The sequence below is a fragment of the Crassostrea angulata genome, chromosome 2 (genome assembly GCF_025612915.1).
Source record: "Crassostrea angulata isolate pt1a10 chromosome 2, ASM2561291v2, whole genome shotgun sequence".
NCBI classification, from domain to species: Eukaryota; Metazoa; Mollusca; class Bivalvia; order Ostreida; family Ostreidae; genus Magallana; species Magallana angulata.
The window spans coordinates 75,941,718-75,969,109 of NC_069112.1; the positions used below are offsets into that span (position 1 = coordinate 75,941,718).

Below are 27,392 nucleotides of genomic sequence, written 5' to 3' on the forward strand. Positions count from 1 at the left end.
GTCTTTTTCTCATACACATTAAAACTGTATGTTTAACAAATCTATAATAATTGGTTTTATAACTGAATGGTTTATTCTTTGCTTGCGTGGCACGATCTGGTAGGTCCAAACCAATCTTTATTAGGTGGGGCCAATTGCCTAAATCATTTGGGATATAATTTCAAAAATGGGATATTTGAATCATATTGCAAACTATATGGTAAATCTGCATTACAGTCGATTAGATGAGATGGTTAACAGTTTGTTATTACCATTTGTCATGAAACAACTTTTGGTAAATAGCTTTTTCTGTACCAAAGATCGAGTCCTCAGTGTAATAAAGACTTCCTAGGAATTTATACGCACTAAAGCTAATGGTAAAAACTTGCGAACCAAAGGTTTGCAGCTTGTAATTTACATTATATTCAGATTGAGATTTATCTACCGATTCAAATTCTTTTTATCATTGCATTGAACATTTATATCATTGATGGAGTATAATCCCAATTGAGCTATCATAACCAATCTTTGGGGATAAATTCAAAGCAATATGTATTGTCTTTATTGTAAGTTATATAATCGTTGAACAAGTATTCCAGTATTTGCAAAAGAAGGTCGCATTATTTCTTATCAACCGAATTCTGTTGAAAGGTGTGCATAATTATCGCTACTACTTCTGCGGTACTTACATACTCAGAAAAATGTTCAAAACAGTCGTACAAGGTAAGTTTTTTTTTTTAATTTGTTGTTGAAAATGTCCAGTTTTTAAAATCAACATAATTTTACTACACCACCTTCATTCCTTTTTTGGTTGGATGTCAACTTTTTAACAATGCTCTATTTCAGGTGTTCTATACATTACGATGACTTTTGCAATGGCGATTGATACGCGGGGAGGTAATTTATCCCCCATTATTGCAACCGTTATATGATTGTATTTGATTAGAGATCAATCCCACAATTTTGAATGGACGAGAGTTGATACCTTGAAAAAGAAAAAAAAAATAGAATATATGTTGCACATTAAGCATTATGTTTCAAAACATTGAGTTTTGAAACACTAACCTAAATTGATTATTCTATATAACCCAATGGGGCATGCATTGCAATAACGAAACATTTTGAAACTGAATTTATATCACCCTGTACAATAATTCAACAACCAATATAGAAAAATTGTAATTTCATATGTATAAGGGAATTACTTTAATTTGTTTTTGTTTTAATTGTTACCATGCGTTAATGATGTAGTGATTGAGGAGCCTGGAGGGTAAATGAAATGCTCTTTCAGACTTTTCTAACTGTAAAAAAAAAAATCAAAATGGATAGGTTGTTCAAGTTTTTGTATTTAAGCTTTGATGTAGAATATATGACTGTTCGACTGCAGATATGTACGAAACAATACTAGCTTTTTGTTTTAAAGATTTATTTTTTTCTATATGATTTTTGTAGACAAAACGTTTTGTAAACCATGTTATTAAACCGTTTTAAATGGGCATGGTCACGATTTTGACATTTACAGGTAGTAACTTTTAGACACATGCATGTCTGATAAACCTCTTGCAGAATTTAAGTAAAAGCTTTTGAAATAATATTCTTTGTAACAATGTCAATTTGAGTAAATAGAAAAAAAAGGAAATATATACCTGCTTTCTGCAAGATATGCGAAGTAAATATGTAAATAAAACAACAGAACACCTGTTTTTTAGAAGTGATAAAGTAGTCCAAATAAGTGGAATGCATTTATCACGCATTAAAAATGTTATGAAAATAAGGTAAAGGTGTTTTCGTAAACTTTTATAATTTTGTCAAAATTGATACACTTACAACTTTTCATTGTTTTGAGATAAGCATATTTTGCGCATCATTCAACCAAATAATAAAGTGTTAAAGTGAAGCATATATTTTGTTTTTGATTTTGATATGAAAAAATACCATTCATTTTTTCAATCATTATGAATCATTAATTTAAAAATGCTTTGCAATTTAAGTTGAACAGGCGTTGATTTGTTTAGCAAACATTGGACCTAAAACGTGTTTTGTGTGTGTCCAGGAAGTGACGTTTTCAAACTGTCTACAACGTACAACAACGTGTCAACAGAATGAGGTATGGTGAACTTTTCAGAATGTGATAAACTTTTTTGATTGTAGAAAAAAAAATCATGGTTGAAATGGTATGATAAGAAAACTTTTAGTTATCGATTATTGAGTAAATATTCTCATTAAGAATATGACGTCAAAACAAGCAGCATGATGTCAAGTTTTAAGAACAACTTTTTGATGATTTTATCCAACGTTGTCGAAACAAAATAAATTTTAGACTGTCGCATACCCCAGAAACTTAGATGGGTGTACCGTATATCTGTTTATTCGCGTGTCACAAAATTTGAGAAAATTAGGGAAATTTATAGTATTTTTAATTTGCGTCAGTCATTTTTTGCAATTTTGAAAGTGTCTTTTTGTATTTTGAAAATGATACAGAATATAAATTCTGCGTATTCAATATTTAGCGGTTTAAAAGGGGTCGCAAATATAGCGAAAATTAGATTATAGCGAAAATAACCGGATATACGGTAATTCGAAAAACATTACTTTTGAAAGAGAAAGTATAAGGGCCTCTGTTGGATGCAACGACCACGTATGAAGTATCCTAGGTTGTATTTTCGGAGTTAAGGCGCTCTTTCATGCACTCCAGCTTACTATTGCAGGTCTTTTCAACACCTTGCGTTAATGTTGAGGAATTTGATGTCTCTTTTTACAACATCTTTGTATCGAAGCTGTAGGCTTCAAGATTTCAGTCCTCCATACAGAGTGACCTTGGGTTTTCTTCGGTCACTGAAGAGTCATACGTGCCACAGACAGATGAGTCTGTGTGGTCTGAGAATAGTATGCATGTCAGGAATGTCTTCCAGGACTTCAGTATTGGTTATTTCATCATGAAAGCCCCAGGATACGACTAAGACCTCAAGACTAAAAGGTTTTTAGTCTTTTCTCTTTACTGGCATAGTTGGCTTCGTGATTCCTTACCAGGTAGAAGGGTGCTGACTACTCTAATAATTTTAAGTACTGAAGTACTGTCGGAAGTTGATTTTTTATTATTATTATCTATTTTAAAATCAACGATATGTTATTTTGCCTGGCAAGTAGTTTCTAATCTGTATTTGAATTATGCACATATTTATAATATGAATTCTCGAACTTTTCCGACAATAATTTCAATAAAAACATGAATCATGTTGTGTAATATTTAAAGATAGAATTAATTCCATCAAACTGTGTATGAGTAATCGAAATGTTTCTAAAATTGTACACGTCTGGATCCAAGAAATATTGAACTCTAGTCTCGTTCAACCAGACGCTCGATTGTCTCCCTAAACTACCAAAAAACCAATTATATTGTTCGTACTATATAAAATCTGACTATTTTCAAGGTATTTATAAATACACTTTTTGAAAAACACTGGTACAGCATACAGCACACTGAATGTATCTATTATTTTCAAAATCTAAGTCTTGTCAGCGAAGATGATTTGTGCTTAGGTCAAAGCAGTTTCACTTTCGGTTTGCCAGAGTAACTGCATAGGAGAGTTGTTTAAAATCAACTCCCCAAAAATGATCTTGTGTTAGAAATGATGCTTCTTTTATTTTTTTCAATATATTTTCCAGGTGTGTTTTACGTCCGAATATATTGATGGAGACGGGCATGTTCACTATAACAGTGGATGCCTTTCTGAACAGGTACTTTTTATAGTGACCAACGGTCATACCTACTAAAATCGCTTACTTACATGTAACATCTAAAGAACCTTTCGCTTCGGAATCTGATTGACATTCCTCTGTTTAGAAATATACCAAAAATTTTCCTACTATTAAAACTAATATTTCAAAAAAAGAAAAGAATCATACATTGATGTGTAGATGAATTTGATTACTAATTATTTGAAACATTTTGTAAAGTTTTCGCTTCAAACTCAAAGTGAAAATGTTCTAATATACCGTACATTTTTATATATTCACGTAAGTATTGCCTTTCTTACACGTTAGGTCAGTGTCTTTTTACGTGAATAATATATATATTATTAGGTATTCAGGATCAGCCAAAGATGTTCGGGGATTTATCACATGTTGTATTCCATACACCCTGAGGCCGTAGGCCGATGGCTTTACGGTGTATGAATACAACCCACCTGGGATAAATCTCCATCCACCCTTCATTGGCCCTGAATGACGAATCTGAACCGAATAAATTTGTTTCTCATGTTCAGTCAAGGGTGTATTACACTTTCAACATATACTATTGCCGCATTTATTGCATGGTGACGTCACATTTAATGCATTGTGACGTCACATTTAATGCATTGTGATGAGATTTACACCATTTATAGTAGCCTATAAAATATCATGTAAAGGACTAAATAAGACAAATGCGATTGATATTTCATGAAATCAAATCATTAAATGCACGTCTACGTTAAGTTTTTGTACTAAAGAGGTGGCATGGTTAATACCAAAAAAATATTTAAACTGTTTTTAAAGTATAAAAACGGCAGTGATATTTCACCATTGCGATATTTGGTAAAAATAGATAATATGAATTAACATTTGTTTTAGATGAAAAATTGAATAAAACCTAGTTATTACATATCAATAATTTCTTCTCAAATGTGCAACAAAATTAAATGGCGCAGTAATTTTAATAGAACATTTGTGAAAGTTAAAATTGTAACAATCTCAGAAATAAACATTTTTTTCTAAAAAGTAAATTGACGAGTACACGTCAAATTAGACTGTAATACTGCACCATGACATGTTGGTTTGTTTGAAGAAAAATATTTAATTTGAAAAGAATGGTTTAAGATCTGTAGGACGGTGACCGGCCAAGAAATACAGACCACGCATGCGCAAATGGGAATCGGACACATACTTGGGAGAAAAAGAGACACACCGTCTAACTGTTTCACGTGTTGCTCGACTCAAACAGGAGCCAGCAGACCCTGTAATGATCAGAAATGTTTAGTAGGCTTAGGTACGTTCATGCATTTATGTTTATATTGAAAGTAGCAATGTCCTTGCAATTTGATTCAAATAATTGGAACAAGGTTTAATAATTCTTACAGTAAGATTCTGAAGAATTAAGAACTCTTAAATTTCAAAACTTTGTTGACATGTATTAATCCATGTGACATAATATCTTAAAATAATAAAGCAAAGATTGTCATTCAGTTTCATAATGTTTACCTTTAGAACACAATAATATATAGAAAAATTTCATTTTGAATAGTTAGCACTTAAATATTTATGTGTGTGTGTGTGTGTGTGTGTGTGTGTGTGTATCATAATTTCAGCTTTTAGAACCTTCTTTTAAGGAATTAAGGATTTGTGTGAAAATATCGGAAATCTTTGTTTTTGCGTCATCAAAAAATTCAAATAAGTATTAAAACGACTAAAACCAGAAATTGCTATATAGAGGCTTAAACATTAATTAATACATAATACAACAATTGACGATCAAAAATGCATCTCAGACAGATAACTGCAATCTTAAAATTGAAAATAAAAAACAGATATTTCCATAACGGGTTGTTTACTATTCCTATTGATGAGAAGAATTTATATTTTGTTATGGATTTAAAAATGTGCAAAAATTGTGGTTATCATTTTAAAAAAAACCCCAAACAAACAATAAAACAACAAATGACATAGATTTTGTATAATAAAACTGAAGATATATTGCATGCATAGAAATCCCAGTAACAATTCGATCTACCCCAACTATGACCACGACAACAACGACCACGCCCACTACAACAACGACCACGCCCACTATAACAACGACTACGCCCACTGCCAGTACTGCAACAACAACAACAATAACAACAATGCATAAAACAACAACCAGAACAAAGACTACCACTACAACTTCGGGTATATAGAGCTTTGGGGTTTTAGAAATACATATATATATATATATATATATATATATATATATATATATATATATATATATATATAGTTAAAAATTCCGGCATTAATGTCATTTTAAAGAAATGCCAAGTAAGGTTATAATTCTGCAGTAATATTAAATTAGAAATCGTGATGTTTTCCTACGTTTGCGGTCCGCCAAAAATATAGACTTTGCAAGATTGTGAACTTTGATTTATGTTTCTATGTTAAGTTGTACCATTGTAAGAAAAAAATAAAATAAATAAATATATATATATATATATATATATATATATATATATATATATATATATATATATATATATATATATATATATATATATATATAACCGTTAAATTTTCTTTCACTTTGATTCAATGAACATAAAAATATGTTCTTGTGATATGTTCACAAGTCAATTCCAAAAAAAGACTTCATCCTTAACATGTTATTTGACTGAATCGCGTTAACAACTTTCCGTAGATATTCATATCCTTACATTCATTTGTTTTTACTACAAGGTGAGCATTCTGGACCTAAATGTTACATGTGTGATGACGTCATTGTGCCAGAGAATTGTAGGACCATTGGGTATTGCAAGATAGACGAGGTAATGTTTTTTTTTCTTTAAATAAATCAGTATTTGATTTATCTCATTAACAACACTTTTAAAAATCTGTTTTATCTACAAATTTCTATTTTGTCATTCAACTAGTATGTTATATGATAATACTTTACATTGAAAAAGAAAAATTTTTGCTATTAAGAAAGTAATACTCATTTGGAAAAACAGTCTTTGTCTGTTATGACCCTAAACAAAACAAACTCAGGTCAAGGTCATGTTTCATTCAGAATAGAAAAGCATCATATTGCTTTTACTCACAAAGTGATTTAAGCAGGACAACTCAATGTCGCCATATTTTTTTCTTTTTGTATGCAGAAGTTGTAGGGATATTAATAAGAAATAAAAAGGATATTCAGAGTTACTAACTGAATGAGAAGAACATAAGTCCTTTGCAGAGAGCAGATGATATAACCCTGTTTTCAAATGGATCTCTACAACTATTGGATAGAATTCTACCTGATCAAGACTATTTTGGTTGATTATCAGGACTAGTTTGGATGAGAAGTAAAACAAAAATCAAAAGCGGATTTTTCGTCATTCAAGATAAAAGTTAGAATGGGAAAATAAATCTGTTTACTTTTTAGGACTTCAATTGTCTATGAATGTTACAGATACGATTAATTTACACTACAAACCAATATTTCAATACATTCAAAATGCTTTGAAACACTAGAAACGCAGAAAACTAACACCCATTGGTCAACTAGTGGTTTTAAAAAAAACTTTGAATATTCTAAACCTTAACCACATTATACTTTCCTTACCAAACACTGACAATGAACATGTAAAAGAAATTAAAAAAAACAACATTTTTTTTCTGGGGAACCAGATTCGACAAATGAAAAAAGTTATAGACTAGGGGATTAAAAATGATTGCTAACTTTGATTTTACACCTGCTCTAAAATCAAGTTGAATTCATAATGCCCTTTCTTCGAAATCAAAATGGACTAATTCATTAGGAACTGAAGTTAAAAAAAAAATACCTAAGGATAGAAGGTTCTGATTATATTCTCAAACACAGTAAAAGTATGTACAATACATTTTGGTTAGAATTATTTCTAGGTAACATAAAAATATGCGAGGCAATCTCCAAAATATCAATCTTTTGTATGAACATAACGTGTGCAATCCAAGGGTTAAGATGAACAATCGAAATTTATTTGTTTTGAAGAAAAAGAAACATTTTTAATGCTGGAATTGTTTGCATTACTGACATTTTTTGATAAATATTGTACCGTAGTTTAGAAAGTTTTGAATATTGTCTTTAATTGAACTTGAACTTGAACTTAGACCTATTGTGTGAAATATAATGGTCTAAAAAGAGTTTATCGAACAATGAGGTCAATGCTACTTAAGAAATTAAAACAAAAGATGACTCATATATCCAAAATACACTAGTCGTATTCAACAAATCTATAAAAGGAGTTAGGGATGTGTATAACACGTTGACTAGAGAAAGGGGAGTTTAAAACAAAGCCATAACTAAATGGGAGGAGAACGATATGATGAATGATTGATTTTGTAGAATGGAAATTTACTACAGTATGTCTCTTATGTTTAATAAAAAACATACCTTTTAGTAAACATAAAAAATGCAATATATTATAGTGTAGAAAACCTGTTGAGCTTTATTCTAAAGCAGAGTGCTTTAATTGTATATTAAATCATTCTCAATTTTAAATGTGCTGAAACTTAAATAGAGAAAATGAACAGACGTCTAGTTGAAAATAATTACTTTTAAAGAAGGTTGTATATAGTATGTGGGAAACTGTAAAGATTTAAAAACAACTGTTACAATACCATATAAATATATTGTGGATGCATGTAGAAAAACACTTTTACAGAATACAATATATTATGTAACAACAGTTTTTAGAAGTGATGAATAGAAATACAGATAAGTTAAAAAAATATGCTAATATAATATATTTGTGAAATAACATGCGCATGAAATAATTATGACCAAAGTGATTTATTTATTCCAATTAAGTTTACACTTTAAACTAATTTTCCGAGAATCATTGGTTAATACCCCTCCCCCCCAAAACAAATAAATTAAAAAAAAATATAAATCAATAGCAACCCGCCAGTCGTTACCTGGGAAGTCTCTGATATTGGTAGTGCTTTGTTTCCAATCGTTATTAATTATTTTTACAGCTGTGTTTTACAGAAAAACTGACCAACCACGCAACAGGAGAAGTTCGGTATAAACTAGGATGTCAGAGGAAAGCGGTAAAAAAGATAACAAAGTTATGATCTATCGACTATTTTTGTTTATCTGCTTTTTTTAAGAGTTAATTTCTTTTAGAGTTTGGCGACACTGACTCTTATAATACTTTTCCACTTTATAATTTCTTAAGTAAACTTTTCTTTTCTTTGAAAGCTGAAATTCGCCACGCCCAACGAATAATTTTTAAAACGCATGGTTGAGAGATAAATTTCATAAACTTCTATTTGAAATGATTTCGATCAACTGCTTTTGGAAATCACCTGTCGTTAACGTAATAATTGATAACTGCACTCATTATAAAGCAAGAGAGTTCATAGCTTATCACTAGATGAAGTACTGTCATTAGGTCATTGGAAAAGGTGAATAAAGTAGGTTTGGTGGTGAACAAATTAACGATCAGAAAAAAAACGTGAACACAACAGGGATATATGTAGCTACGAACTATTATTTGGTGATGAAACATTCTAGATTTCTTTTTACATTTCCTATTGTTTTATACTGATTTTTTTTCCATGGAGATTGATAACGTCAAGAAATGGCCACGACCTTTTACATATACAAATATATACATGTAGTACCGATCAGACCCAACTTAACACCAGAAAAATTTGGTCCATTTGGGGTTCACTTTAGGTTTACTCGGGGTTTATGTTGGGTTCATAAGAATTTGTTTTTTAGGGTCCACTGTACGCACTGAAGTGTAAAGCAGAATTGTCTTTTATGCTATCATCTTCCTGCTTGTAGCTCCTGTCCCTTGTAAATTCCAAACACACATGTAGCGTCTGCTTTCAGGGTTAAAAGGGGGTTACTCTCTCTCTCTCTCTCTCTCTCTCTGTCCTGTCTTGGTTTACTTTGGGTTTACTCTGCGTTTACTCAAGGTCCACTTCAGTAAACCCAGAGTAAACCCAAAGTAAATCCCGAAAGTAAACCAAGGGCTTAGTTGGGGTTTACTTCCTGTTAGCTTGAGTCTGATTGGTACTGTGCATATATATTCTGATATATTCTGAATGGGGTTTACTCTCTGTGTCCTATCTGGATTTAATTTGGGTTTACTCTGCGATTACTCGAAGTCCACTTTAGTAAACCCGGGGTAAGCCCAAAGTAAATCCAGAGTAAACCCCGAAAGTGAGCCCAGATCTTGGTTTGGGTTAACTTCATGTCTGCTTGGGTGAGATCGTGCAATCATTACCAGGACGTTTTATTATAAGACATATTGATTTGTTTTTAGGTTTTGCAAAATTAAATGTGTTAGCTCATAACTTGGTCAAAAATTATGAAATACATATGCAAATGTAATGATGACTTGTAAACGTGAACCTAACTTAATTAAAATACATAGGCAAATGTGATGATAACTTGTTAACGTGAACTTAACATTTGGTTGTACTTTAGGTGTGTGCTAGTCTGGCCATGTACCCCATGCTACCTAACTCAGGGAGTTGTAACCGATGTTGTGATCAAAACTACTGTAACAGTTTGCTGTGTGGAAAATCAATGTTAGGTATAAATTCACCATCTTAAGTTAAAAAAGTCCTAAAAATACAAGAATGGTCTTCAAACGTTTTCTTCTTTACAGCACTATTTATTTTAATCTGATACGTAGCTATTCCAAAAATTGACCTAGTTGTAATCTAATTTCAAAGCTATTGTTAAGAAATTTATAAGGCAATCACGTGACACTATTCATCCAATGACGTCGAGACATTCCAGTCTGAGGCAAAACAAAGTTATCCCACTTGTCACCTTCTTTTTATTCACCTTCCGTTACCCTGTCTATAACAATTCATTTATGTTGTCACCTATCAACTTACCTTCTCTCAACTGACCAAATATTTTCTTTCATCAGTTACTGTTTACCTAATCCAGAATCTGAACACTTACATAAAACAAGACAAGCAGAGATAAAAAAAATTTAGGAAGGGGTCTTCACATTCTTCTTATATCCAGAAAAGTTTTAATGTTTCACACAGTTAAACTGATTAAGTGATGGTATCAGTTTAATCAAATTAACCTCCTTGTTTTTGCGGGAAGGTAAGAAATTGTCATTGCCTTTCCCATTCAACTTAAAGGATAATAAATATATATGAAGTTGCTCATATGACATTGACATCTACATGTATTATACAGGGATTCTAAACTACAACGAAATCATAAAAACAAAACATGTGTAATAGTTTATGTTACTAAATTGAACTTAAAATTAAACAAAAAGTTTTTTTAGTTTAAAAAATAACTGTTGTTGCCTGCATTTCCCCCTATTTTGAGTTTTTTTTTCCAAGATTCTAATCTTAAGATGTGTTAGCATTTTTTTTTATTTAAAGGCTAAATAATGTCTAGAAAATCAACCCATTATATCCACCATTAAGTAAGATAGAAAATCCGGTATCATTGATTGTTTGTTGACAAATATACAGTTTGAGAATGATCAATCAAACAACCAACTGTAATTGTAATTCGTTTCTATATATATATATAGTTCAAATTATTAGTTAAAAATTCCGGCATTATTGTCATTTTAAAGAAATGCCAAGCAAGGTTATAATTCTGCAGCAATTTTAAATTACAAATCGTTATGTTTTTCTATGTTTGTGGTCCGCCAAAAATATAGGCTTTGCAAGATTGTGAACTTTGATTTATGTTTCTATGTTAAGTTGTACCATTGTAAAAAAAAATATATATATAACCGTTTAATTTTCTTTCACTTTGATTTAATGAACATAAAAAAATGTTCTTTTGATATTTTCACAAGTCAAAACCAAAAAAAAAAAAACTCCATCCTTAACATGTTTTTTGATTGAATCACGTTATTTGTTAACAATTTTCCGGAAATATCCACATTCTAACATTCATTTGTTTTTACTACAAGGTGAGCATTCTGGACCTAAATGTTACATGTGTGATGACGTCATTGAGCCAGAGAATTGTAGGACCATTGGGTATTGCGAGATGGACGAGGTAATTTTTATTCTTTGAATAAATCCGTATGTGAATTATCTCATTAACAACACTTTTAAAATTCTGTTTAATCAACAAATTTCTATTTTGTCATTCAACTATGTTATATGATCATACTTTACATTGAAAAAGAAAAAAATTGGTAATTAGGAAAGTAATACTCATTTGGAAAAACAGTCTTTGTCTGACACGACCTTAAACAAACCAAACTCAGGTCAAGGTCATGTTTCATTCAAAAAAAGAGAAGCATCAAATTGTTTTTACTCACAAAGTGATTTTAGGCACGGCGATTCAATGTTGCCATATGTTTTCCCTTTGTGTGCAGAAGTTGTAGGAATACTAATCAGAAATAAAAAGGACATTCAGGGTAACTAAGTGAAGGAGACGAACATAAACTGATATTACCCTGTTTTCAAATAAATCTCTACAACCATTGGATAGAATTCTACCTGATCAAGACAATTTCGGTTGATTATCAGGACTAGTTTGGATGAGGAGTAAAACAACAAATCAAGAGGTTTCTCGTCATTCAAGATGAAAGTTAGAATGGGAAAAATAATCTATTGACTTTTAGGATCTAAATTATAAATCTTACAGATACGATTGATTTAAGCTACAAACCAATATTTTAATACATTCAAAATGCATTGAAACAATCGAAACGCAGGAAACTAATACCTATTGGTCAACTAGTGGTTTAAAAAATCTTTGATTATCATTAACCTTAACCATATTATACTTTCCCTACCAAACACATACAATGAAAATGTAAAAGAAATTTTAAAAAAATCCATATTTTTACTGGGGAACCAGATTCGATAGAAAGAGAAAAATAATTTTGTCATTTAAAGTTATAGACTAGGGGATAGAAAATGATTGTTAACTTTAATTTTACATCTGCTCTAAAATCAAGTTGAATTCATAATGTCCTTTCTTCGAAATCAAAATGGACTAATTCACTAGGAGCTGAAATAAAAAATGACAAAAATAACCTAAGGATAGAAGGTTCTGATTATATTCTTAAACACCGTAAAATTATGTGCGATACATTGTGGTCAAAATTATTTCTAGGTAACATAAAAATATGCGAGGCAATCTCCAAAAATATCAGTCTTGTGTATGAACATATAGTGTGCAATCCAAGGGTTAAGATGAACAATTGAAATTTATTTGTTTTGAAAAAAAGAAACATTTTTAGTTCTGGAATTGTTTGCATCATTGGCATTTTTGGATAGATATGGTACCGTAATTTTTGAAGTGTTGAAGTTTTGTCTTTAATTGAACTCGAACTTGATCTAAGACTAATTGCGTGACATATAGTGGTCTAAAAAAGAGTTTATTTAAATAATCAGGTAAATGCTACTTAAGAAATAAAACAAAAGTTGAATCATATATCCCAAATGCACTAGCCATATTCTACAAAATTATAAAAGGAGTTAAGGATGTGTATAACACTTTGACTAGAGAAAGGGGAGTTTAAAAACAAAACCATAACTAAATGGGAGGAGAACGATATTATATTTAAAGGGAATAATTGATTTGTAGAATGTAAATTGGCTACAGTGTGTCACTTATGTTTAATAAGAAAACATACCTTTTAGTACATATAAAAATGCAATATATTATAGAGTAAAACACTTGTTGAGCTTTATTCTAAAGCAGAGTGCTTTAATTGTATATTCAAATCATTCCTAACTTTAAATGTGCTGAAACTTAAAAAGAAAAATGAACAGACGTCTAGTGGAAACATATTTACTTTTAAGGAAGGTTGTATTTAGTACGTAGAAAATTGTAGAGATTTAAAAACAACTCTTACAACACCATATAAATATATTGTGGATGCATGTAGAAATACCTTTACATAATACAATATATTATGTAAAATAAATTTGTAGAAGTCATGAATAGAAATAAAGATAAGTTAAAAAAAATATGCTATTTGATATATTTGTAAAATAACATGCGCATGAAATAATTATGACCAAAATGTTTTATTTATTCCAATTAAGTTTACAATTTAAACTAATTTTCCGAGATTTATTGGTTCATAACCCCCCCCCCCCCCCCAACAAACACAATTTTATAAATCAACAGCAACCCGCCAGTCGTTACCTGGGAAATCCCTGATATTGATAGTGCTTTGTTTACAATCATTATTAATTATTTTTTACAGCTGTGTTTTACAGAAAAACTGACTAACCACGCAACAGGAGAAGTTCGGTATAAACTAGGATGTCAGAGGAAAGCGGTAAAACAGATAACACAGTTATGATTAATCGAATATTTTTGCCTATCTGCTTTTTTAAGAGTTATTTTTTTTTAGAGTTTGGCGACAATGACTCTTAAAGTACTTTTCCACTTTAAAATTTCTTAAGTAAACTTTTATTTTCTATGAAAGCTGAAATTCGCCACGCCCAACGGATGAGTTTTAAAACGCATGGTTCAGAGAAAAAAATCATAAACTTCTATTTAAAATGATTTGTATCAACTGGTTTGGTAATCACCTGTCGTTAACGCAATAATTGATAACTGCACTCATTATAAAACAATAGAGTTCATAGTTTATCACAAGATGAAGTACTGTTATTAGGTCACCGGAAAGGTGAATAAAGTAGGTTTGGTGGTGAAAAAATTAACCATCAGAAAAAACGTGAACACAACAGGGATTTATGTAGCTACGAACTATTATTTGGTGATGAAACATCTTAATTTTCTTTTTACATTTCCTATTGTTTCAAAATGAGTTTTTTTATTATGGAGATTGATAACGTCAAAAAATGGCAACGAACTTTTACATATACAAATATATACATGTAGTACTGATCATACCCAACATAACACAAGAAAAAAATTGGTCCATTCTGGGTTTACTTAAGGTTTACTCGGGGTTTATGTTGGGTTTATAAGGATTTGCTTTTTAGCGTCCACTGCATGCACTGAAGTGTAAAGCAGAATAGTCTTTTATATTATCATCTTACTGCTTGTAGCTCCTGTCCCTTAAAAAATTTCAAACACACATGTAGCGTCTGCTTTCAGAGTGAAAAGGCTTTTTTTAGCTCACCGAGCTGAAAGCTCAAGTGAGCTATTCTGATCACATTTTGTCTGTCGTCCGTCTGTCTGTCTGTCCGTCCGTCCGTCTGTCCGTCTGTCCGTCTGTCTGTAAACTTTTCACATTTTCAACATCTTCTCAAGAACCACTGGGCCAATTTCAACCAAACTTTGCACAAAGCATCCTTAGCCTAAGGGAATTTAAATTTGTGAAAATTAAGGATCACGCCCTTTTGCAAAGGGAGATAATTAGGAATTTATGAAAACTTTCGAGAAATTTTCAAAAATCTTCTTCTCATGAACCATAAGACCAGGAAAGCTGAAACTTGTGTGGAAGCATCATCTGGTAGTGTAGATTCTAATTTGTGAAAATCATGACCCCCGGGGGTAGGGTTGGGCCACAATGGGGGGTCGAAGTTTTACATAGGAATATACAGAGTAAATCTTTGAAAATCTTCTTCTCATGAACCATAAAACCAGGAAAGCTAAAACTTGTGTGGAAGCATCCTCAGGTAGTGTAAATTCTAATTTGTGAAAATCATGACCCCCGGGGGTAGGGTGGGGCCACAATGGGGGGTCGAAATTTAACATAGGAATATATAGGGTAAATCTTTAAAAATCTTCTTCTCATGAACCATAAGACCAGGAAAGCTGAAACTTGTGTGGAAGCATCCTCAGGTAGTGTAAATTTTAATTTGTGAAAATCATGACCCCCGGGGGTAGGGTGGGGCTACAATTGGGGGTCGAAATTTAACATAGGAATATATTGAGTAAATCTTTAAAAATCTTCTTCTCATGAACCATAAGACCAGGAAAGCTGAAACTTGTGTGGAAGCATCATCTGGTAGTGTTAATTCACAGTTGTGAAAATCATGACCCCCGGGGGTAGGGTTGGGCCACAATGGGGTGTCGAAGTTTAACATAGGAATATATAAAGTAAATCTTTAAAAATCTTCCTTTCAGGAACTAATTAGCAAGGAAAGCTGAAACTTGTGTGGAAGCATCCTCAGGTAGTGTAAATTCATAGTTGTGAAATTCATGATCCCAAGGGGTAGGGTGAAGCCACAATGAGGTGTCGAAGTTTTATTACATAGGAATATATAGAGTAAATCTTTAAAAATCTTCTTCTCAGAAACTAATCAGCCAGGAAAGCTGACACTTGTGTGGAAGCATCCTCAGGTAGTGTAGATTCAAAGTTGTGAAAATCATGACCCCCGGGGGTAGGGTGGGGCCACAATGGGGGATCGAAGTTTTACATAGGAATATATAGAGTAAATCTTTAAAAAATTTTTCTCAGAAACTAATCAGCCAGTAAAGCTGACACTTGTGTGGAAGCATCATCAGGTAGTGTAGATTCATAGTTGTGAAAATCATGACCCCCGGGGGTAGGGCGGGGCCACAATGGAAGGTCAAAGTTTTACATAGGAATATATATGGTAAATCTTTAAAAATCTTCTTCTCAGAAACTAATCAGCTAGGAAAGCTTAAACTTGTGTGGAAGCGTCCTCAGGTAGTATAAATTCAAAGTTGTGAAAATCATGATCCCCAGGGGTAGGGTGGGGCCACAATGGGGGTTCAAAGTTTAACAAAGGAATATATATGGTAAATCTTTAAAAATCTTCTTCTCAGAAACTAATCAGCCAGATGATTCTTTATAATTGTTAAGACTTTGGCCCCAGGACAATTCTTTGGCCTCACAAGAAGGTTCAGAGTTTATGTACGTTTATATCCCATATATAAACAATTGTTAAGGATCATTTTGAGAACTGCAATACTCAACATATGATATGACTATAAAATCGTCCTGTTAGAAAAGGGACTAATGATTATAAACATAAGAATATCCAGGGGAAAATGGATTTTATTTATACGGGATCTACATGTATTATTGTACATTGTCCAGATAGTTTGTATTATGACTCCATTAAGCTGATTTTATCATACCTATTGTTCCTCAGGTGAGCGATGTGGCCCATGGGCCTCTTGTTTCTCTCTCTCTGTCTGTCCTGTCAAGGTTACTCTGCGTTTACTCTAGGTTCCTTTCAGTAAACCCAGAGTAAACCCCGAAAGTAAACCCAGGACTTAGTTGGGGTTTACTTTTCTTTAGCTTGGGTCTGATCGGTACTGTGCATATATATTCTGATATATTCTGAAAGGGGTTTGCTCTCTGTGTCCTATCTGTGTTTAATTTGGGTTTACTCTGCGATTACTCTAGGTCCACTTTAGTAAACCCGGAGTAAACCCAGAGTAAATCCAGAGTAAACCCCGAAAGTAAACCCAGAACTTGGTTGGGGTTTACTTCCTGTCTGCTTTGGTGTGATCGTGCAATCATCACCGGGACGTTTTCATATAAGACATACTGATTTTTAAAAGTTTTGCAAAATTAAACGTGTTAGCTCCTTACTTGGTTAAAAATTATGAAATACATATGGAAGTATAATGATGACTTGTTAACGTTTACTTAACATCTGGTTGTACTTTAGGTGTGTGCTAGTCTGGCCTTGTACCCCATGCTACCTAACTCAGGGAGTTGTAACCGATGTTGTGATCAAAACTACTGTAACAGTTTGCTGTGTGGAAAATCATTGTTAGGTATAATTTACCACCTAAAGTTTAAAAAAAAATCCTCAGAAATCAGCAATGGTCTTAAAAGGTTTCCTCTTTAAAGCACTATTTGTTTTAATCTGATACATAGCTTTTGAAAAAATTGGTGTAGTCTAATTTCAAAGATATTGTATCTTATATACTATGAATTTATTTAATTATGTAGCTGTTTTTTTTTAAATTATTTCAAAAAGATATTCTGAATATATCCCTTTCAGCAATGTATCCTTCTTTTTATCAGCTATTAAGAATTGCACATCAAGCAAGCCATTTTACAGAAAATGTGTATCTAATCACAATTATTTGAATCATCAGTACCAAGAATTATTTTACCTCGTGTCACTAAAACCCGCAAACGTACAATTTTTTTTTTTACGAAAAAAGTTATTGAAATATAAGAGAGGGTGACTGCTCAAGTGCCATTTTCCCGTATGTTTTTGTTTCTTGCTAAAAAAGCAAGCTCGGGCTCAAGGTTTTCTTTCTTGAAAAAACCGTACACGGGCAGTTTATACATGATTTAAACTTTCATCCTTTTAGAAGATAGCTATATGTTTGATTTAGAGGCAAAACATCGCAGAATACTGCATGAGGTCATTTTCTCTGTGATTTATTTTTCAACCTCAAATTATTCTCCTGCAGCACTAGAATTATTTATCAAATCAGTTTAAAAAAAACCAACTAAGGTCTTCTAACTAATAAATCTTTTAAACATGACTTATTTTTTTCCTTTTATGTGATTGAGACAATGATTTTTGGTTGAACATCAAAGCATTGATTTAAAAGCAGTTGCTTTACATAATCATATTTCAGATTTAACAACAACAACAACATCGATAACAACAACAACAACAGGTGAGTCATACTTTATTTAACTTAATCATTTTATTCTCTACAATTTATGGTCAATAATCTTATTCTTGTTATTTACCAAACTAACAACGGTATTGATCGCTTATATTTATAAACAAAACAAATCATGTAAGGAATCACAAGCTACACTCTGTCCCAAAATATTCTCAGATCACATCATTGCTTAGTTATTTAATTTTTAAAAATACCACAGAATTCAAACAAAGTTTATTTGATGAATGCTGACGTGTTAATCTAAGTCATGAAATACGAACAACTTGACAAAATTAACCCTGCGAAACACAAAAAGTACAACCAACTTTCATATTTTCCTTCAAACAGGAACATAAACATTAAAAAAAAAACAAAACAAAAAAACAACAAATATCTTTTTACCACATTGTTTACTAGTCTAATGTTATGAAGAAAATGTCTGTACTCCTGTATAATAGGAATAAAATCTATTTTGATAAAGCGCGTGATTAAAAAAGTGAATAAAAAATATAATAAAAAAGATCTGAAATAGAATGGCTTTTTGCACTGAAAAGAACGATGATCTTAGTGACATCTAGTTTGTGACCTTTTGGCTTTGTACTTGCATATGTTTGTGTTTTTCTCTTATTTATATCGGCAGGTGATTTAAAATCCGGAAGAATTACCATTTTTGCTGCAAAAGATGCACTCTCCTTATTACCATATCATTTTGAACTTTACTTGACCCAGGCTACTTGTTGATACTTATTTTGTATGTTTTTGATTCTCGTCCTGTAGAGAGCATAAATATGTCAATTGACTCCCCCCCCCCCCCCTTGCGCATCTGAAGCTCCGTCATTAATGCGGCTTTTAGAGTGTTTTACAAGAGTCTCTGTATTTGAGTCTCCAGTATTTTTTTTAATTTATAACATTAATTACAACGTTATTCTCCAATGAACACACTTTCTGGTCTAGAATTTTATAATTTTTTTTCTGTGTCTTTGAATTATAGTTTTAAATTCGATCACGAGGTAGATAGTGCCGTTTGCCTGATTGAAAACCTCTTTAAGTATATCTTAATCTGTATTACATTAGGACATTTGATATATTTGGTCAGTTCTTACATGTAATAACAGGTATCAATTTAAATCATGGTGTTTGAATATTTGATATTCCATTTAGAGCCTACCCCCAATTCACTGTTTAAGATCGTTTTCCTAGTTATTTCTATAGGAGATTCCGCAGGAGTCGATTAAAGCGTTTTTTATTCGGATGAATGTGTTACTGTATCGGGCGTTGTAATAGTTTGTGCCAACTACTGGGATGGTAAAAATGCGCGTACGGTTCGCCAAAATTAAGCATTCAGTATAATGGTAATAATACTGGATGTTTTTTGGGGGGCGGGGGTGGGGGATGGGGGTGGGGGGTGGGGGTGGGATTACAGTCGAAATTGACACCCCGAAAAAACAATTGTCAACAGACACGAAACGGAGGTTGACAATGATTTTCTCGAGGTGTTAATTTCAACTGTTACTCTCTAAAACAAGCATAATTCATATAATATCACATAAAAAATAACACAAAAAGGAGCATCACAGCCATCCTCCCAAAAACAGACTTATAAACAAAACCACAAAAAAACCTCAAAAATTGAAAAATGAATAAAAAAGAAAACAAACAAACTAAGAAATAACAAAAACAAATAAGGAAAAGAAAAAAACTAAAAAACAAAGAAATGTAAATTTTTTCCAGAAAAAAAAAATCTACGATCGTTTATTTTTTTTCTTATAATATTCTTGAAAAAATGGGTTTTAAAAACAGTATACAATCTCACATGATTACTCAAATTGAGTGTGAAATAAAGCACTGGACAGGAAATTTACTTTACATCTCGAGCAATATTGCTTATTGTTCTTGTTCACATCCCCAAAAACAAAATATGAGCTTTCATTGTAGTTTGGATGATATGATTTTCTTTTCAATTATTCTCCTAAATTCCAGTAGCAAATTCTAACTGTACGGATGGAATACATTGCCAGAAGTATGCCGACTTTTTCTGCCGCCCTACCAATCCGTCAGGATTGGACGTATGTCCAATAACCTGCCGAAATCCCAGATGCGTCGGTAATGCAACATATTGACATTAGGAAAATATATATATATATATATATATATATATATATATATATATATATATATATATATATATATATATATATATATATATATATATATATATATATATATATACTTTAGAAACAGAACATTCACCGATATAAAAAAACAACTTACGTTCATGCAAAATATCAGATTCTTATAAGATTACAATTACATACTATGCTATGGTTTGCGATTTTAATGATATGCTATAAAATTTCAATGCAAAGCTACGAGATTTGTATGCTATTCTATGAGAAACTGAAATGAAGGGCCTAATGATATGGTACGCTATGGTATGCTATGGGATTTGAACAAAAACGCCATCCATCATACACAGAAGAGTTCCACATATTTCGAAGTAAAATTATAAGAAGCGAAAGTTAACTACTAATCTGCAATTTATTTTCACAAATAAAAACTTTAAAAACCAAGTTAAAATTATGTTGTTTGATATGCTATGCTATGCTATGGTATGCCATGACGAATTAGATTGAATGCTATGATATGCTATGCTATGGTATGCTATGACGAATTAGATTGTATGCTATGGTATGAGATTTCTATGGGTCCATTAAAATTGGCCCAAAAAGATGTACATGTATATTAGAATTATCGCAGTTGTAATGAGTGGCCAAGATTTTTGAAAATATTTTTATGAACAATTACCACGAATAAATTTGTATTTCTGTTTAACCGTGATATGGTTTCCGTTCTCCCTGTCCATTGGGGAAAAGTCATTTAAACTATCCATCTGCGTCAATCGATTTCTTGTTTTTAAACTCAAAACACCTATAGTTTATTCCTAATCGCTACGTTAAATTCAAAATCCGATTACTCTAACTTGTTTTGCGACTAGACAATTTGCATCGACGTTAATTTTAGTTTTCTTCGTAATAGTGAAATACCTTAAACAATAACTGACTGTAATTTTTTTTTTTACATGTAGCAATGACTTTTAACCACAAAAATCAATTTCAAACATAACATTTTCCGAAAGTTTTATTAATATTTCTTAAAAATCTTTTCAGATATGTTAAATTGTAACATATCATTAAATGCAGAAAAATGTATTTTTTAAGAGTACAAAGACAAACACTTTGTAAAAGGAATTTTGTCTTTTGAAAAAAAACCCAACCATAATCATGGAAAAAAATATTCTTTAAACAGTTTAGAGAACGCTTCAAAAACGATAAAAGATGTTTGTAACAATGTTCTCGTAACAGTTGTATCATTTCAACATTTGAACCTAACGTAATATTTTAAAGAAAACAATAAAAAATAATTATGCTATGAGAAAGTGAACATTGAAATTCTTATAATAATTTTTTATAACTTGGAAATAATGTAACAACAGAAGGGTTTAGCAGGCCAATGGGTAGGCGTACTTGTACGTGTAGGTTACAGGCTAAAACTACACGTACCCGTTCACATAACTTTTTCTTGTTCAGCAGTTGTACCGTGTACCTGTTCGTGTAAACGTTTTATATATCATTCTAGATATTCTTTCCTACTAATCTTAGATTGCTTTGTCAAGTCGAAAATTTAGAATTGCATGTATCAATTCTGTAGAACATCATTTTTAGATATGTATATTTTACTTATCACATATGAATTTTTGGAAAAAGCAATTTGTGTATTAAAAATCTAATAACTTAATAAATTATAATGTAAATTTATGTTTGTTAATATCAGTATTTGCATTAAATACTCATGCATTAAAAAATCAAACACATTTATTAAAATAAAAGGCCTATAGGGAAACAAAAGCTACAAGTTTGACATTTCGGGTACTGTACAATTTACACGTATGTTCATTCAGGTACATACGTGTAGAAATTCGTCTTTACAAAAACATCTTTTACACTTATACACTTTCAGAAGATGGGTTATTGCTATATGTGAATCTGACACTCTATTTTCTGCCTGTTACTTTACCTGTGCTCGTCTGTCGGTTCCGATTGTCTTCGGATGATCTCCAATCTTTACAGTTTGTTTTGACGTTGCACCATGATATCTTCGTATAAGAGGGTCAGCAGTGGTGGCCTTACTGACGATGCCATATATACAACAATATGACCTTACCGTCGCTTGTCCCAGTCTTCTTATCGCTCTGATGCATGCTTTTACTGATAGTTCTAAATTGTGAGCAGCCTCTACAATGATTCCACTAGAAGCCCTCTACAGCCGGCCTCTACAATAAACAGTAAAGCAAACCATCTTCTATCATGAGGTGTGAATAGGGTTTTCCACTCGAGAGCCTCCTCACAAGTTGCTTCCAACGGCACGGACATATCCCTTCCAACCAGCTCCTGCGTCTGGTCTTATGTAAGACTCCACGATGTTCGGAAAATCTAATTTCCTTTACACTTGAGTTTCCAATCATTTCCGCTGTACAGCAATTATATACTTCTTGCTACTCTTGCTTCAGCTTAAATTTTACCCTGTCACAATTGTTGTATCTGTCTTTACTTTGAGCCTGATAGTCGTTTCCTTTTCCTCCCCATCTCCAATACATCAGCCAATTCCTGCAGGACTTTGTTCTCCAAATCAGAGCTACTTGGCATTCTTATCTTTACTGGAAATTCACCACTATCAACTACTTTAAGCCATATTTGGAATCTCTTCCTTTTGTCTTTACTGCAATTCATGTTTCTGAGGGATTCGTTAAACAACTTTCCTAAACATATAATTATATCCTACTTTTAATGTGATCTTCTTTCCTTGAACTTGCACTTTGACTAGTCTATTGACACGGCCCTTTCTTAATACAAGCCATTTTTTGGCTTCATACGGTCCATGACAACGCTACCTTCAAACGCTGACAGGACCCATCTTGCTTGTATATGAGTTTTTGTCAGTGTGGTGTCTTCCATGAAAAGGGTACACATGTATCTAAGATATTGTTGAAATACATTTGATAGCTGTTAAAACTAATTTTAAATTAGCACCTATTTTTGGCATCAGCCTTTGTTTCTCGATTTCTCCATATACATATTTTAAAAGCAATAGCTGCGAATCATTTTGTTTGGTGCCATTGGAGTAAAATATAAATTCATACGTCTTTTGGATAAAAATGAACACCTTTATTATGTGTTTATGTTTAGTGAAAAATCCATTTCACAAGTATGAAAAACCGTTCGGTCATTCTGAATAGTCCCTTTTTGCCGTGGATCCTCAGTAAGTGTCTTGGCAATGGTTGTTATCTAAATATTTATTATTATTTTTTATAATTGTTAAAAACTCACATTGGTGAATAATTTTTTTTTCTATATGTGCTCGTTTCATTGTGTTGCGCATTTCGTACATGTTAAATTTTAAACACTCATTATCGTGCATCGAATATCGGACATTAAACTTTTAGTTAGAAAAAATATGTTTGCTTAATTTTGTTTAAACATCGTCGTTAACTCTTCAATTTAAAAAAAAAAATATTTTTGGAATTTTATCACTTTCATATATAAGGTATGGCTATATCGCTACCAGTTTCTGCTTTGAATATGTCCAGTAGCACGATAGCTGTTAAGATATATTAGTAAAATAATGATATTTTAAGCTTGCTTTTCAAAGCCTAAATACACAACTTTTCATCATCGCTATTTTTGTTTCGTGGAGTGATGGTCATTTCAATAGTGATAATCACATTGATTGACGCCTATGACTCAGGGAACCACGTGACATCAACTAATAAACTGAAAAAATTAGATCAGGACAGAGCTAAAACCGAACTCATTTAAAGTGCAAGTTCGAGGAAAGAAGATCACATTAAAAGGATGATATAATTTAAAGACTTTTCGATCTGGAAAAGATGTGTTCAACAAGCTTTCTTTCATCTTGAGGTTTGAATTATAATATGAAATCATAAAATCATTTTTAAAAGAAACTAATAAAAACCCACAGTGTTTGCAATTCACTATTACTACATATATATATATGTATATTGAATCAATGTGTTTTTATTACTTTATCTGGAATTTCTGGTCGCAATCTGCACAACTACCATACTACAGTGAAACTTCTTTAAACCAGCATGCTGCTGATCCAGACAAAATGGTCGGTTTACAGGGGGTGCTGCATCTGTTTTTTTTAAATACAGACGCAACTGGCCGGTAGTTTTTGAATCGACCCATTTGAGGGAGTGCTTATTTTAAGGGATCTACACATCTAAAAAAAATCATATATTGTCATGCTTCATGCAGCTTCACATATCAGAAAATAACTGATTTATAGTATACTGTTACCTATCTATCTATATTTCGACTAATTTTTACCATCCATCTGAAAATGAAATTTTATGAAAGATATAGGCATACGTGAAGCCACTGTTACGTCAAACTCAGCGTGATTGGCAATGAGTTAACTTAAAGAATCTAAATATCTTTGTCTGCATTTTGTTTACTGGCACTGTACCACTTATCGGCGAAAATCTAACGTTTTGTTTTCTTATTTCCTTATTTCTTGATATTTTTGGATAGTATTTGGCGTACTCAAAATTGCGAACTTCTTATCTATCAATCTGTTTGATTATATATCATAACTAAGAAACCAAAACATATTGTTTTGTGCTTTTTAGAACGCTTCGAATTTGCCGAGTTTCAACGATTTACTTTACCTATAATAGTAAATAACAGTAAAATTCCTACACATGTTGATTTTATACTCTGCAAAATGTAATTTGAATTATGTCTCTTGTAGAGTCAGACTAAAGGTCGCAGGGGTTATGATACATAAACAAAACTCATAAAATCATTCGTTTGTTATATCAAGCGATAATAAAAAAAATCGTACAAAATTCAATACATAATTGTTCAGGCGTTCAACTGCGCTTTGAATCTCTCGGAATTTAGTAAATTCCCTTTGTTAATGCGTGTCATATGAATTGATATTTATATGTTAAATCAAATAAGGGATATACCGTATCACAAAGAGGCAGTGTTTTATTTTTAATTTATTACGTCACTCCCCCCCCCCCCCCCCCCTGCCGAAGTGCAAAGATGTATATCAGCGGTAAACACTTATCGTTTAAAACATACTACATGGACTTTTCAAGCAGACTTACTTTACTTTATTGGAAACAGACGACTGAATTAAAACAAATCTCGGATAAACCCGAACCCGCAGTTTAGCCGCTACTGGTCTGCGCTGATAACTGGTGCAGTACCAGTATTGTGTTCAATTTCATATATGGTATAGAAACGATATCATAAAAAAATGTATAAATACGCTGCATTTTACTAGATTGCACAAAAACAAATGTGCAATGAAAACTTAAGTAGGCCACCTTAAAACAGTAATTTCAATTCTTCAATTCTCTCAACAAATCAAACTGTGATATGATGATAATAAATTTTTACTTTGAAATAGTACACATGTCTAATTGGCGGGGATCTTGGCAAACATCTTTAGAAAAATATATCCTTTTTTGTTATATCGAAGATAAACAATTACAGTGCTGAAGAAAATGATTTTGAACATTTGATTCTCGGGGTATTTGACAAATTGTTTAACCATAATAATCGCAATGTAACAAAAAAACAATGTAAATAATACAAGGCCGTACTGTTCTGTATTTGGTAATAAGTGACTGTGTATATATAAAAGTAATCGTTTTACTGTCATTATTTTCCCAAGTAATTCAAAATACACTCAGAATTAAACTGCTGATGCAATTTATCACCTGGTATTCCAGTGTAGTGAACGCATGGAATTTTCAGCTTATCAGATATTCATTGATGATACAAATGACTAGCAATTTTAATGCTACAAATATATATATTACGTGTTTTGTTTTTTTAATATTATTTAGATATTTTTCCCCGATGAGTAATGGAAAATGTATCTATAAATGTAGATTTGTACAATATTTGTAGTTTATCACATAATTTGCATGATTTCAGATTTTGCCAAACTGGCATGAATAGGTTAAATGCAGGTTCTACAGAAAGTCTACAGACATGAAAGATATTTCTAAGAACTGACATACCTACTGACTTATAATACATTTGCTTCTTCATATTACAATGAACATAGGGTTTACAGATTCCTTGCATAGCGTAAGTATTTGACAACTAAAGAAACACTGCACATTTTCTAGATCAATATTGATTTTTCAATCAAACTTACATTGTCATAATTATATTTTTAAGTGTTAATGAATAATAATTTTCAATGTCTACATTTATATTATCAAACTTATACTCTAGATACGAGATACGATTTCGGTTATGCCAAATATATATTTAAGGTTAAACAATGTTCTTCAGTATTAAACAAAATAAAAAAATAAAAACTAGAGCACAAATCTTTTTTTTTGTTACAGCATCAATGCCTTCAACAAAATCAGTCTTGTCATTTACTATAACAAGGACAACGCCCACAACAGCAAAGACCACGCCCATAACAACAACAACAACAACGACCACGCCCACTACAACAACGACCAATCCAACAACAACAACGACCACGCCCACTACAACAACGACCACGCCCACTACACTTTCCACTGCAGACCCGTGTCCTAATGGATGCTGTGACACTGACCCAAAATGTCGTGATTTTAACTTTATTGCTACGGCATGCCTACATCAAGGGACAGCGTTGCAATGTCCATATATCTGCGGTCTCTGTTCCCAGAGAACAACCCCGCCTCCATGTAAACCGGACACTGATCCCAGATGTCATGAATTTAATTATGCAATGTCTGCTTGCTTAGATAACGAAAAAGCGAAAACTTGTCCTAAGACGTGTGGTCTTTGTTGATAGATTAAGAATAAACGTAACAAAACTAGTTGTTAATACATTGAATGTCTTGATGACTAAGAGTACTTAAAATCAAAAGTCAAAAAAAAACAACACCAAATAATAATAAGCTTAAAGGTTAAAGACTGTCTTTAAGCTACCTTTAAGGAGAACTTATAAGTCCTTAATGTCAGAACTTCCTTAGGCCACATTTAAGCCACCTTTAAGCCATTGGAAAAAAATCGTTATTCAATATTTTGCTTTATTTACCAACAAAAGATATTTACTC

The 27,392-nt window shown here is 32.0% G+C and overlaps 1 protein-coding gene across 1 annotated transcript; it reads left to right on the forward strand.

Annotated features, from left to right (window-relative positions):
* The first annotated feature begins 680 nt into the window (after positions 1–680).
* On the forward strand, positions 681–27,392 carry LOC128171534 (integumentary mucin C.1-like). The gene is made up of 15 exons (XM_052837312.1): positions 681–702; positions 826–876; positions 1,995–2,086; positions 3,646–3,717; positions 4,837–5,005; positions 5,722–5,904; positions 6,445–6,533; positions 8,707–8,781; positions 10,172–10,280; positions 11,646–11,734; positions 13,908–13,982; positions 17,266–17,374; positions 18,197–18,238; positions 20,210–20,332; positions 26,685–27,392. The coding sequence occupies exons 1-15, from the start codon at positions 681–683 to the stop codon at positions 27,122–27,124; spliced, it is 1,740 nt and encodes a 579-aa protein (XP_052693272.1). The 3' UTR covers positions 27,125–27,392.